The 14,566-nt window shown below is 41.4% G+C and overlaps 2 protein-coding genes and 1 pseudogene across 2 annotated transcripts; all 3 read right to left on the bottom strand.

Annotated features, from left to right (window-relative positions):
• Nucleotides 1-6,261: 6,261 nt before the first annotated feature.
• LOC139632065 (olfactory receptor 6N1-like) lies at nt 6,262-11,259 on the bottom strand. Its single transcript, XM_071496807.1, has 2 exons — nt 10,911-11,259; nt 6,262-10,249 (listed from the first exon to the last, which is right to left on the bottom strand). The coding sequence occupies exon 2, from the start codon at nt 8,285-8,287 to the stop codon at nt 7,352-7,354; it is 936 nt and encodes a 311-aa protein (XP_071352908.1). The 5' UTR covers nt 8,288-10,249; nt 10,911-11,259; the 3' UTR covers nt 6,262-7,351.
• Nucleotides 11,260-11,289: 30 nt separating this feature from the next.
• Nucleotides 11,290-12,208, bottom strand: LOC139632069 (olfactory receptor 52D1-like; annotated as a pseudogene).
• Nucleotides 12,209-12,563: 355 nt separating this feature from the next.
• On the bottom strand, nt 12,564-13,499 carry LOC139632067 (olfactory receptor 6E1-like). Its single transcript, XM_071496809.1, has one exon. It carries the CDS (start codon nt 13,488-13,490, stop codon nt 12,564-12,566), a length of 927 nt encoding a protein of 308 aa, XP_071352910.1. The 5' UTR covers nt 13,491-13,499.
• Between the last annotated feature and the right edge of the window lie 1,067 nt (nt 13,500-14,566).

Consider the following 14,566-nt stretch of genomic DNA (forward strand, 5'->3'; position numbering starts at 1 on the left):
TCTCCTCCAGACACATCTCTCAGGCAGAACAAAACTACAATGTGGGTAACTGAGAGTTACTTATTGTCAAACTAGCGTTGGGTGGTTTGGACTGACCATAACAACTTGGCCTACATGCAGTCTGCCAAGTGGCTTAACTGAGGCGCAGTGAGCCTTGTTCTTTGGTTGGTTCAACTTCACCCTGAGCTATAGACTAGGATCCAAAAACCAAAAAGCTGACGCCGTCTTTCTCCAGTATCACCTTGAGGAATCCCCAGTCGAGCCTGAGTCCATTCTGCCTCCCTCCTACATGGCTTCACTCACCTGGGAGGTCAAGAGTGAAAGAGGCCAACCCCAGCCTGGGAGAGGGCCCACCTAACAGTCTGTTTGTTCCCCCAGATCTTCAAACTCTTGTCCTTAAGTGGGCTTAAGGACAAGCTTCTTGGACATTATCCATTCTCCATCAGCACCTTTTGGTGGCCAAGTATGGAGGACACTTGGGATTATGTCTGTGCTTGCTCCATCTGTGCCCACAGTTAAGCCTCCAAACATCATCAGCTGCTGTCTCCTTCAACCTCTCCCTATTCCCATAAGGCCATGGAGCCATATTTTTGTGGATTATGTTACCAGACTTCCCCCATCACAAGGTAACACAGTCATCCTTACCATTGTTGATTGATTTTCCAAGTCTGAACATTTAGTTTCTCTGCTTAAACTCCTACAGCCACCCAGACTGCCAACCTATTCAAACAACATGTATTCAGGCTTCTTGGTATTCATGTGGACACAGTCTCAGACAGAGGTCCTCAGTTTATCTCCCAGGAGGTCCCAGGGAGGCTTTCTGCTGGTCTCTGGGGACTACCACCAGCCTGTCCTCTGGCTACCAACCAGAGACCAATGGTCAGATGGAGCAAGTTCATCAGGACCTGGGAGCAGTTCTTCTGTGTGTGGCCTCTCAGAACCCATCTACTTGGAGCAATCACCTACCTTGCAACAAGTACACCCACAACTCTCTTCCAACACGGCTCTCAGTATGTCACCCTTTGAATGTTCTCCTGGCTATCTTCCCCCTTGTTTTCTGGGGAGGAGGATTGGGCAGTCCTCTCAGTCCAGGCTCATTTCTGCCTCTGCCATAAGATCAGGAAGGAGGCCTGGTCATCGCTCCAACAGACCACAGCCCGGAACCAACGACTTGCTCACCACCATCAAACTTCTGCTCCTAAATACAAACCAGGTCAGAGAGTTTGGTTATCTTCCAGAAATATCCCAATTCAGACCATGTCTAAGAAGTTCACCCCCCATTATATTGGGCCCTATGTCTCTATTATGACTCTATCAAAGACCCCTCAGCTGACAAACTCAAACTACTTTTTTAATGAAGATTCACCCCACCTTTCACATATCCCAGTTGAAACCTCTTGCCTCCAGCACTCTGAGTTTAGGATTGGACTCCTCTTAGTATATTTCCCCACACCATTTTCATTGTTCACAATTCACTATTTACTTTATCCTGCTAGCCTCTGTTTGTTTTCCGTATTTGGGTCCAGTTTTATTCACATTACCTGTGATGTTATTATTTTTGAACATTTTGAAGTACCTTTAACGTTACTATCTTAAATAGCTTTAAAATGGCCAAGCTTCACTTGCTTGGTTTTTACTTTGTGTTTTTTTTTTTTTCGTCCAGCTATGTGTTGTGTATACACTGACACTTCTACACAAATGAAATTTGTGCCATTGTTTCATATGCATTTGTTATCTGAGCAACATGGTTGCTTGACGGGAAAATGACAAAATGTCCTCCCAATAAAATGATAAAACAGTTTCTGGGTAAAAAACTGACATAATATTATTCATACACATAACCAAAGGACTAACCAGGATAAGGTTAGCATAACATATGATTTCATTTTGTTTTTATAAATATTATTTTACTCTAAATGATGTAATATGTTTCCAATTTGTTGTGAGAGGTGATGGAGAGCATAGGAAAGACTTCTAACCACTTTGAATGGCTATCGATGACCACCAAAAGTAGTGCTTATCTTTCTCAGCAAAATTAATCTGGATTCTTTGCCACTCTCTTTCTGGCCATCTCAAAGGGTGTAGCAGTGCCACTGCTGGCATTTTTTTGTACAGCTTGACAGACTTCATGCAACAGATACCTGGATGCTCATGATGAAGGTCTTCCAGTCATCTCTGTCAATAAACTGGGGGTATAGTGACTCTTTGGTCCCAGAGAATACTGCCTTCTTCAGCTGATAACTCCTGTCTAAGTATGAAATAAGGCCTCAATGCTTCATTCTGTGCCTAACTAGGCCATCCCTTCATGGTGTAACTCCACACCTTACTCAGTACAGGATCTTTTAAAGTGGCTCTCTCAAAGTCTTTTGTACACACTGGAAGTTCCTCCAGATACTTCCCACTTCTGCTGTGTTTTCCACTAAAGCTCTGTGAAGGTGTGACAAGCATCAGTGTCTGCATGATCAGCTGATTTCCTGTATTCAATGTCATAGCTGTATGCTATGAGAATGAGAGCCCAGCGTTGCATCCTTAATGCTGCCAAAGTTGGAACTGCTGATTTTGGCCCCAGTATAGCCAAAAATGGCTTGTGATCTCTAAGTAGTGTGAATTTTCTCCCATATAAATATTTGTGCAATTTCTTAACAAGAAAGTGCCTCATTTTAAATTTGGGCATACTTTCTTTCAGCCTCAGTTAGTGTCCTTGATGCAAAAGCCACAGGTTGTTCCTCACCATGACATGTAAAAGCACAGCACCCACTCCATAAGGTGATGCATCACATGCAATCTTCAGGCGTGTGTCGTAGTTGTTTGTTCTTGTTCTGCTACAACAGTATCTTAGCATGTTCAAAGGCCTTATCACATTCATTAGTCCAAACCCACTTAACATCTTTTCTTAACAGGTTATGCAGAGGCTGAAGAATGGTGGAGGGTGAGTGAGTGGTTTTCCAGGAAGTGGCTGTAGTAGTTTAGAAGGCCTATGAAGGACTTCAGCTCTGTGACATTTTTGGCCTAGGTGCATTTATTATGTCAACCACTTTTTAAGGCTATCCTTGTCAATGCAATGTCCCAGATACTCCACACTGCTTTGGAGAAAATGAGTTTAGAGAGCTTTACAATGCTCATTGCCATTTATGATATACTGGCTGGGGCATGAATAATCAGGCAAGAGAGATGAACCTCAACATGTGTCTTTACTTACAGACTTCAGGCTACAGACTGCACACTGGTAGCAGCGAATCAAACATACACCGACTTGTTTCAATACTTACAATCAATAATGCCTTTACATGTTAGAGCCACAAGGTGGCAACAAGACCACTCTATTACACAGGTATTTATGTCTAACTCTCTCTGTTTGATATGTAGAATTTGTCATAGTGGTTAGTACGAAGCCTCGTGGTCAATGATTGTTCTCCCTCCCTCCCTCTCTCCTGCTCTGTATGCTTGGTGTTTCTTATGTTTAGTTCTTCCTCCTTCAGTAAGAATGATACACGTAATCAAAGTAGTGTATTTGCCATAATGGAAGAGAGGCCCAGTATATTGGGGGTGCAGTTGCCAAGCAGCTGGGAAACCAGACTGGCTTTGTTGGCATCTCTACAATGTAAACAGCCAACAGGCATTTGCTGCTAGGTAGCGGTCATGGCCACAGCAAAGAAGCGTAAAGTCAATGGCGAGGGCTGCCGCTTTCAGGAGTGGTGGGAAGCCTAGCCAAAACTGTTGCATTTGTCTTATTACCCAAGAGACCGTCACTATTGTGAAAGAGTTCAATGTGAAGAGGCATTACAAGACTCAGCACATACCATACCAGCGACTGTCCTGCAGTGAATGGGTGGAGAAAGTGAAACACTTTGAAGCTAGCCTTGCCTCCCAGCAGCAGCTTTTCACACAGGCAAATAGTACCAAGGCTAGGTATGAAGTGGTGATACTCATTGCGAGACACGGGAGGCCTTTTGCTGAGTTTTGCTGAATTTCTGAAACACTGTACTGAGGAGGGTTGATAACATTTTCACTTAAAAGAAGCAGGAGTGTTTGCCTTGTTTACAACACTGTGATATGGAGAATTGAAGAAAAGTCCTCAGAGTCCCTGGAGTCTGGAGTCCCTGGAGTGGATTTATTTCAGTCCATCTCTTCAGTAGTTGATGACATGAACTGCCATGGAGGAAACTGAGTGGGATAGTTACAGAGTTACAGATGTGCTCCTGCAGTGGTTGGTGAATGAAGTGCATTAGCCTCGCTGATATGCAATAAAGCCAGCAAGCTGGGGGGCAGGCTGCTGTTAAACTTAAGTAAGTATTTTACCAACAGGTCCTGTGCACTACATGTCTGAAATTTGAACATGTTGTGAAACTGATAGTAAGATAGTAGAAAACTATCAATTTCACTGCTACGCTATACCACGCCAGGTTCAGAAGTTTATCCTGGACATTGAGGCAGAATATGGAGATGTGATTTACCACAATGATGTGAGATGGCTCAGTCGCAGGTCTAAGCCACCTCACATCGTTTTTCCTTCCCCCGAGAGAAAAAAACATCTCTCACGAAAGAGTCACAGGTTGGCAGACTCTCTCTCGTGGTTGAAAAGGGACAGTCAAAGCATTTGAATGCACTAAACATCAGTCTTCAAAGGAAAGATGCATCGATCAGCCAACTATACACACATATCAAGGCCTTGACACTTAAAACACCTTAAACTTCTCCACACTTTGAGAGCTACTGGACAGTTTTCCGGGAAAACATTGTTTCACAAAATATGCAACAGAAATTGCATCTCTCTCTGCAGAGTTTAACAACTGATTTTTAGCTTTTGCCATCGTTGAGAAAGACGTGCTCCTTTTCTCATCTCCCTTCTTTGTGGGTTCTGATGATGCCCTCATCACCTGCAGCTGGAACTCAATGAGCTGCAGTGCCATGATGAGTTGCAGAGGCAGCATCACCAGTTCTCTCTTCTGAACTTTTATTGGCAGCTGCATAAAAACAAGTTTTCTGAAATGCAGGCACTTGCCAAGAAAATGTTGAACTTGTTTGGGTCCACGTACATGTGTGTACATAGTGGGCTTGATCTATTATTTTTTAATTGGTGAATATGACTTTAATTAATGTTGTTATTTGTGGTGTTCTGAAAGTTTCTCATTTCATGTTAGATTTTTCAGTTATAACAGTTCAGTGCACTTTAACCCTTTAAAACCGAATGTGTCGTCGGCGACACATTTGTGCAGGCGCACTTTGGATTACCATAACACTGTAACGGTTTGAGCGATCGGAAAAATTCCAGCAGTTTCTGAAAGCTAAGACCTTGCGCTTTATAGGCATATAGATGTCAGTATGGTAATTTCACTCCCGCTCCTGCCATGAAACTGGGAAAGTGCCCCGAATACAGAGACAGCAGAGTGGAGAAATACAGCACATTACTGATGGAAAATGTTAGCAAAACGGCCTTCCTGCGCAACAAAACCTCCGTGGACGGTCACAGATGGGTTTGAGGACGAAGGAGCAACCGAAGGAGCAACTTCTGGCGGAGAAAGGTAACGTTAGACGAGTTGAATTACTGAACGAATGAAACTCTCTCTAACTTTTCTCTATCTAGTTTTTACTTTCCTTACGTTATTGTATGTGTAAATCGACGCTTGTATTGCGTGGTGACTTTTTTAGTCACGGGGATGAATAAAGTTATATCTATCTATCTATCCATCAGAGGTCATATTCAGGGCCGTAGAGGGAGAGGCCGTGGGGATGCTGGAGGCTCCGGTGATGGTGTTAGGGACCGTAGCCGCTCACCGCGTCATCGAAGGTGGAAAACCGAGGCAGAGCCTGATGATGGAGTCCCTCAGCCACGGAGGTTCAACCCCAAACGCACCCCAGGTGTCCAACCCCCTCTCAATATGGGCCACACAAAGTCTGACAGAGCCAGCATGGGGCGACGGCGCTGCAAGCTCCGTAAAAGGAGCACTCCCTGGAAGTGTCAGAATCAGAATCAGGTTTATTGCCAAGTATGTTTTCACGTACAAGGAATTTTTTTCAGGAAAAAAAATTCAGGAAGGTGATGTGTGCCTGTGTCTGCAGCCAGAGAGAAACTGCTACTGGCAGCACCACCAAGGTGTTTGAGTCTGCAGCCGGAGAGGAGCAATTGCCCTGTGTGGGGAAACAACCCCTGTATATAGTTTTATTTTTTTCATGGTCTGTTTTGCACTACAGGTTTATTGTAAGTTCACAAATAATATTGTAAATAGTTCTATACTTTTCAGATTTCAGAAAACCTGTTATTCATGTACAGTTTCAGTGTTTTTTCTTTATTAAAACTCTAAAATCAAGTTCCCTCTTTGTGTTGTCCCTTCATTTAAACTCTTATTGCAGTGTTAGACCATGCAGTAAATTGAAAATAACTGCCAGATATTGAAAGTTCCAAGTATTCTGGAGACATGGACAAAAGCACTTACTCACAGGACATTTTCTGACCTTTTTATGGTCAAAATAAGCAAAGGACTCCGGGCAGCCATTTTGAGGCTCAACTAACTTTGAACAAAGGATTGCTGTGTTATTGATGAGCTTATTGAGGACCTGTATAAGTTGTAGATTTTGTTATCTTTTAGATTTTGTGATCAAGACCCATGGAATAACCTACATTGAGACAGTTTAGAAATATGCTCTTAAATATTTTAAACTTTAATGTTTTCAAATTTAATTATTTTCATTTGGAATTGATTTTTGTATTTATGATTGTTTGTTTTTTTTTTTCTTATCACCCCCCAGAGTATCCCTGAGAAAATAAAAAAGTTCTGTGCCTTTGAAGATGTGGAAATAAGGCTTGCTGTGTTACTGATTATTGATAGCCTATTGAACTATTGATTTACTGTAAGGACTAATATTATGGCACTGAGTAAAATCTATCTGTATTGTATGTGATTTTTTTTTTTTTTTAACATTTCCAGTTTTTACACCCCTGGCTTAGTTGATCCATTTGTGCAAATATGTATGCAGCATATTGTGCAGAAAATGAGTTCAGAGACAAAGAAAGTTAAATGGATTTAATAATTTGTTAACAGTCTGAGATACTAAAGTAGAGCTATGTATCATTAATGTAGTAAACATAATTTAATATGTAAATATAGATATGTATGTACAATAGTGAATGTGTTTATCTGCTGTCTGCTTGTATACAACCAAATACATTAATCTCATTTCTCAATCTGAGATGACATGATGCACACCAGTGTTTCTAAAACAGTTTTCTGTATGCACAGAGGAGAAACAGGTGGAAAAGTTGAGTTAATGTACTTTATTGGTCAGTTCTACATCAAAATATTACAGTGGTCTGATTAAAGGCAAGTAAGAAAACATTTTGGACAACTTAATTTTAATAGTCTACATTTGATATCAGACTCTTACATATGACACGGATTTTGGACATCTTCAGGCCATATAATACAGGATTGAAGAGTGGTGGGCATGTAAGAAAATACAATGATAAAAATATTCGCAACATATTTGGTACACTACTCATATTAAACCTGCTCTGTAAAATTTCAAAGCTGGCGCCGAAAGAAAAGTTGAGCAGAGAAGCAAGGTGAGGTGTGCAGGTACTGATAGCTTTCTGTCTGGTCTGTTGAGAACCAGAAAAACACACTTTAAGAATCTTCATGTAGGTGTAAAGGATTAAAAGTAAAGCACCAAAGATCGTGCTAAAAGTTGCAATGAGTCCATAAAGGTTAATTTCACTTGTGCTGGGGCATCCCAGCTTAACAACAGAGTGGGTATCACAGTAAACTTTGTAAATGATGTTCCTACACAGCTGTAAAGGTGAAGTCAATGATAACAAAACAACCATTGCAAAACAAGGATATAACCATGTTACAGCAATAAGCATGGCAATCTTATTAGATGTCATACGTGTGTTATATTGTAGAGGGTAACAGATAGCGAGGTATCTGTCATAAGACATGACGGCTAAGTTTAAATATTCAACAGCTCCATAAGAATGAACACAATAAATCTGCAGGAAGCAGAAAGAAGCAGAAACTGTGTGAATGTCAGAGAGGATCTGAACCAACAGGAATGGAAACAACCCTGTACTACCATACAGTTCATTTACAAACAGGCTGCACAGAAACAGGTACATGGGTTCATGTAAGCTCCTGTTCATACAGATAACCACAATCAGCAAAACATTGGCGCAGACTATAAAAACATATAAAGACATCATAATCATAAAATATAAGTATTTTAAAACACCAGTGTCAAAGTAGGCAGCAAGTGTGAAATATGAAACCTGTGTGGAGTTGATCATGATCATCTGTTGTGCACACCAACAACCAATAAGGTTACCTTTTGTTATAGATTTGCAAAAACTTAACTAGTTTAAACTTGGACTAGGGTGGCACAATGTGTAACTTTAACATCAAACACACATGGACATAGGACATTGTAGTAATACTGAACAGTTTCATTATCATGGAAACAGTTTTAAGAAATATCCCCGAATGAACCATTTTCTTTTCAAAGACAATATAATGCTTAGGTTAGAAATTGCAAATCAAACATTTGCAACATTTAATGAAAGTGAGCATTCACCTATTGTCCTGCTTTACTCATCCTGTGACCCCCTCCCAACTGAGCTGATACTGGACTTCTACTTCTTTTAAACTCTTCAAGAGAGAGGACACCTCACAACAGCAGCATGTCCTCATTATGGAAGGTGTCACTAATTGGTTATTGTCTTTAATGTCAGCAAAAAGTAAACTTTGTAGAACTCCTTCTTTTAGACTTTTCAAGGGACAGTTTGGGAAGCATCAACAGGAATGGTTTCCATGCACTTTTGTTGCTATTATCTATCCATTGATCTACACCTGCTTATCCTGTTCAGGGTTGTCAGGGGCAGCGGCCTATCACAGCATACACTGGCCGATAAGTTGGGTACATTCTGGACAAGTCAATCACAAGGCTGACACATATAGGCCAACAACCATTCATGCCCTCAGTCCTCAGTCCATTATCAAACCCAACATAAATGTTGATGGTTTGTGAAGGAATCGTGGGAGCACCCAGAGGAAAAGCCACACAGACCAGGAGATAATGTGCTAACTGCATGAAGGAAGACCACAGCCAAAAGGGCAAGTCATACATTATCTGTAAGAACACCACATTTGAAGATAAGGTGGTTCATAAGTGCACCTTTTACCATCACTCTTCAGGCCAAAGGTCAATGATCAACTTTCTGGATGTGTCATCAGATCTTGAGCTAAATGTTTTGGACAATCTAGATGAGCAATCGATGACCACCAGTGGTGAGTTGGATTTGGTTGCTGCTAAACACACATGGTAAATCCAAATTTGTAATGAGGGTGAACTGGAAAACAAGATTTTCAACTCCAAACATTGGAAAGGTTCTCCTGAACTCAGAAGAGGCTGGGGACATGTCAGAGTTGGCCTTATTCAAAGCCTCAACTGCAGAGGTAGTTGCAACCAGAAAGTTGTGGTGGCACAGAAAGTGCCAACCCATGGACAAAAATGGTGAGGGAAACCATCATGCTACAGAAAGAATCTTGGTTGCCATGACAGAGGTGCAAGAGATCATGGGAAAGGACTATCAGTCATACTCAAAGTGGCCATAGAAAATCCTCAGACAACCCACCTTAGACCACAGTGTTTTCAGCAGGTGTAAACTGCTGAGTCAGAATATGGATTCTGTTGGATGGTGAGAGAACCATGTTTCTCTGCTGTGGCAAGGTGTCAGTGGTGGATGAGATTCACCTTGAGATGCTGAATACTCAGCAAATCACTGAGCTTCTGTCTGCGATTTACAGGTGGATTCATGCCGTGTCAGTGTGGCAGCACGAGGAGGTGGATTAGTTAGTTTAAATGTTAGAGTAGTGTTAATTAAATAATGGTTGCCAGACAACGCCATCCTGGGAATTTCACCCAGGGACTTTAGTGAACTAACTCACGAGGAGGCACTCAGGTCTGCTAACAAAGCGAGGCAGAGACGGCAGTTCAAAAGTACAAAATCTGATTTTATTAGTCACAATCAACTGGTTTAAAACTCTGGTTTAAATGAAATCATTCACGGGGGAAGTTAAAAAGGGGGCCAATCAGGGCTGAGGTCTACCAGTGACGGATGGGTCAACAAAAAGGGGATACCAGGAACACCACACGTGCAACAAAGTAAGAATAAAGTGAAAAACTCAAACCAGTGGAGACACAGCACAAAAGAGGGGCACCACCACCGGACACCAATCCACCACTGTAGGCTCAGCAGCTGAAGGGGGGGAGACCAGAGAGAGACAGTTTAGGAACGGAAGAAAACAAAATAATGACTAATAGCAAAAAAGAAAAGAAATGAATAAAGAACCTAAATGTACAAAATCTATAATAAAGACACAATAGCAAACCAATTTGCTTACTCAAACTATACAAGATCACAAATTACAACCCACAATACCCCAAAAGAAATAACCACAAATAAACTTAGAATCTATCAACTATAGGGGTTACAAAAGAAAAGAAAATTTAATAATACATACATACATACATCAACCAACAATTAAACAAACACAAGATGACAGAAAACAAAATTAAAATAAATTCCCACACTGTATACACACACACACACACACACACACACACACTTTAAGAAGTGGCTGGATGAACAAAAGCGACAGCGTTGCCGAGCCACAGGTACGCCCAGGCAGCAACAGGCAGCACCAGAGACACCCAGCCAACCAAACGGTCAAAGCCAGGCAAGGCGAACAGGGGCCGAGTCGGCCGTGGCGACAGTGGGCGCTCAGGCAAACAGCGAAGTAGTAATAGGCAGCAGTCAGTCTGCAGCAAGCGGTGTCTGACCGCCAGGAAGCTCCAGCGAGACAAAGCAGCAGTGGTTCAGTGGTAAATTAGCCGGCGCTGAGCATGGACATCCTTACCCGGTCAGGCAGTCCCGGCCCACACGGCATGGAGTGGAGGGTCGGCGCTATACACGAGTGACCTGTAAACAAACACAGGTCGCTACAGGTGCAACGCCACAGGGGAAGGCACGTGAGACAGAAAGTTCACCTACTGACAGTGAGCGACGTACAGAGCGGTAAGAAGCGGTGAGCAACGGTGAGCAGCATGCAGCCAGCAGCAACACCCAAGCGAGCCTCTATAACCAAAATAACTAAAATTAGCATTGGATGGGACTACGTGGAGAGAAGTGCAGCCGTGGCCAACAGCTCACCTGCTACCAGAGGGGCGGAAGCGACGGACGCCAGGAAATGACAGAGCCTAGCCTCCGGCAAGCACACGACAGACAGGTGTCTAGACCTTTTGACCTTTAGCACATACCATAGGGAACTTCAGATACTACAACAGCCATGTCATTAATACGAGGAAGTCGTGTCTCTGTTTACAAAAACAAAACTGAGCAAATGTCTTTTATTAACAGCCAGGACAGGACAACATGCAGAAACTACCACAGAGGAGGTTTTAAGAACTTTGGCAGGTTTTTACATTTTACATGTGACGTGAATTTTAGACAGTTTCAGACCATACATAACAGGGTTGAAAAGTGGTGGGCATGTAAGAAAGTATAATGATAAAAAAATGTGCAGCTTGTTGGGTAGACTGTTCATAGTAAACCTGCTCTGTAATATTTCAAAGCTGGCCCCAAAAGAAAAGTTGAACAGAGAAGCAAGTTGAGGTGTGCAGGTACTGACAGCTTTCTGTCTGGTTTGTTGAAAACCAGAAAAACACACTTTAAGAATCTTAATGTAGGTGTAAAGGGTCAAAATTAATGGACAAGTGATTGTGCCAAAAGTGGCAATGAGCCCACATATTTTAATTACACTGGCGTTGAAGCAAGCCAGCTTAATAATGGAGTAGTGATCACAGTACACTTTATTAATAACGTACCTACACAACTCTAAAGAGGAACTAAAGAATATGACAAAACATGCAAACAAAGGAAATAACCATGCTATTAACAATGGCAACCTTATTAAATGTCATATTTGTATTACATTGTAGAGGGTAACAGATAGTGAGGTATCTGTCATAATACATGACAGCTAAATTGAAAAATTCTACACCACTATAAGAATGAACACAATACATCTGCAGGAAACAAAAAGGCACAGAAACAGTGTGAATGTCAGAGAGGATCTGAACCAGCAGGAATGGAAACAACGCTGTACTACCATACAGTTCATTTACAAACAGGCTGCACAGAAACAGGTACATGGGTTAAAAGACATTAAATTTTTATTGAATAAAAGTAGTTTCTTTCAAAGCAAATAAACAATCATACAAACAACCACATGTGCCTCCTGCTAATTAACAATGACTTAAGTTTTCCATTCGACTACTAAATATGTTCACATGACATTTTTCATTCTGCTGTCAAAAACTGTTACATATAAGTATTACTGCTAATGACATGATGTCAATCTTAATGTTCCCTGTATTAACATAAGCAAAACAGTTTCAATAGGACACAAGAAATTTCCTGTTATTCTCCATCTCTTGAAAAATGAATGGATGTGTTTATAAAGCACAAAAATATTAAAATCAGCAAATCTCTGGGTGACTGTGACTGAGGTCTATGATGAAGAAAAAATCAGATTTTTACAAATGACACGGATACTTGACAGTTTCAGACCATACAGTAAGGGGCTGAAGAGCGGCTGGCAGGTAAGCCAGTATAATGATAAAAAGATGCGCAACATATTTGGTGCACTGTTCATATTAAACCTGCTCTGTAATATTTCAAAGCTGGCCCCAAAAGAAAAGTTGAGCAGAGAAGCAAGGTGAGGTGTGCAGGTACTGACAGCTTTCTGTCTGGTTTGCTTAGAACCAGAGAAACATACTTTAAAGATCCTTATATAAGTGTAAAGAATTAAAGTTACAGCACATAAGATTGTAAGAGACGTGACAACAAGTCCATAGATGTTGTTGACTGTTGTGTCAGAGCAGGCCAGTTTAACAATATAATAGTTGTCACAGTAAACTTTGTTGATAATGTTCCCACACAGCTGTAAAGGGACAATTAGTGATATTGGAACCAGACATAAAATAGAAGCATATAACCATGTTAGAGCAATAAGTACTCTAATCCTGCTGTGTGTCATGCGTGTGTTATATTGTAGAGGATAACAGATAGCGAGGTATCTGTCATAAGACATGATGGATAAGTTGAAAAATTCCACACAGGCATAAGAGTACACACAGAAAATCTGCAGGAAACAAAAAGGCACAGAAACAGTATGAATGTCAGAGAGGATCTGAACCAGCAGGAATGGAAACAACCCTGTACTACCATACAGTTCATTTACAAACAGGCTGCACAGAAACAGGTACATGGGTTCATGTAAGCTCCTGTTCATACAGATAACCACAATCAGCAAAACATTGCCACAGATAATTAGAAGATACAAAGACATGACAATCATGAAAAACAAGTATTTGAGAACCCCACTGTGAAAATATGCAGAAAGTGTGAAATATGAAACCTGTGTAGAATTGATCATGATCCTCCTCACACAGAATTCAGTGTAATGACACAAAACAGATGATGAAAACAGCAATTGTGAGAGACACACAAACTGACAACTCCCTTTATGACAAATAAAAATCCTTATGAAATTTTGTGGATCCTAACATTGACCTGTTGCAGTGAGACAGTGAATCGCTCCTAACTGAGCTGAAACTCTGCTCCTGCTTAACCTTTTCAAGTCAGGGGACGCCCACAGCAGCAGACGGACCTCATTATCACAGGAACCACTAACAGACTCTTAACTTCAACCCTTAGGGGGAAAAAAAACAAAACAAACTTTGTAAACAAGAGAGTCCACTGAAAAATGTATCAGACATCAGGTCTCTAGGTATAAAGCAAAAATTGATCCTTTAATATCCTTTACTGTGAGAACAACACTGTCTCCAACACTGGTGGGCACTACGGACAAATCTGCACAGGAAAGAGGAAGTTTTGTTGTCGTTGAAATAGCTTTCTAGGCTACTTTATTTTTGCTCCTCAGGGACCTTCCTTTATGAATTCATTTCAATTCTGATTCTCAGTGTGTTTTGGAAGGAGGCAGAAAAGGAATTGATTTGGGGAGGCACTACAGACTAACAATTAAATGAGCAGTGAATTACATACATCATCCAGCTTCACCTGCGATGTGAAAAACCCATAGTAATGCCAGCAGCACCGGGACACTGCAGGGAGCTGCAGCTATTCCACACAATACTTTACACCTTAGATTTCATCTGCACCATAGGGACCTGTCTGGCTTATGCTGCTGACAACTGAACTACATGTTACAACATAACACAGTATAGACCAGTACAAATTATTTAAGTTTAGGTTTGACTGGGAGCTGTGAGGAAAGCAAATGACACCAACACAGACACCCACTTGTTAACCGTTGTATGCAGGGGTGCACATAACTGGTACACAAGTATGTATGCGCGGCGAAAATGAGAAATGTGTAACATCACGTGCGTCGTTACGGCGCCTTTGCGTACCTGACGGTTACCGACATCAGAGATCTTGTCTACACGAAGCCATGTCGAAAAAACAAAAGACATTAAGCACCTTTTTGGC

Source organism: Trachinotus anak, unplaced genomic scaffold, assembly GCF_046630095.1.
Source record: "Trachinotus anak isolate AG129_WGS33_773 ecotype Australia unplaced genomic scaffold, CSIRO_AGI_Tana_v1 ptg000014l, whole genome shotgun sequence".
Classification (NCBI taxonomy): Eukaryota; Metazoa; Chordata; class Actinopteri; order Carangiformes; family Carangidae; genus Trachinotus; species Trachinotus anak.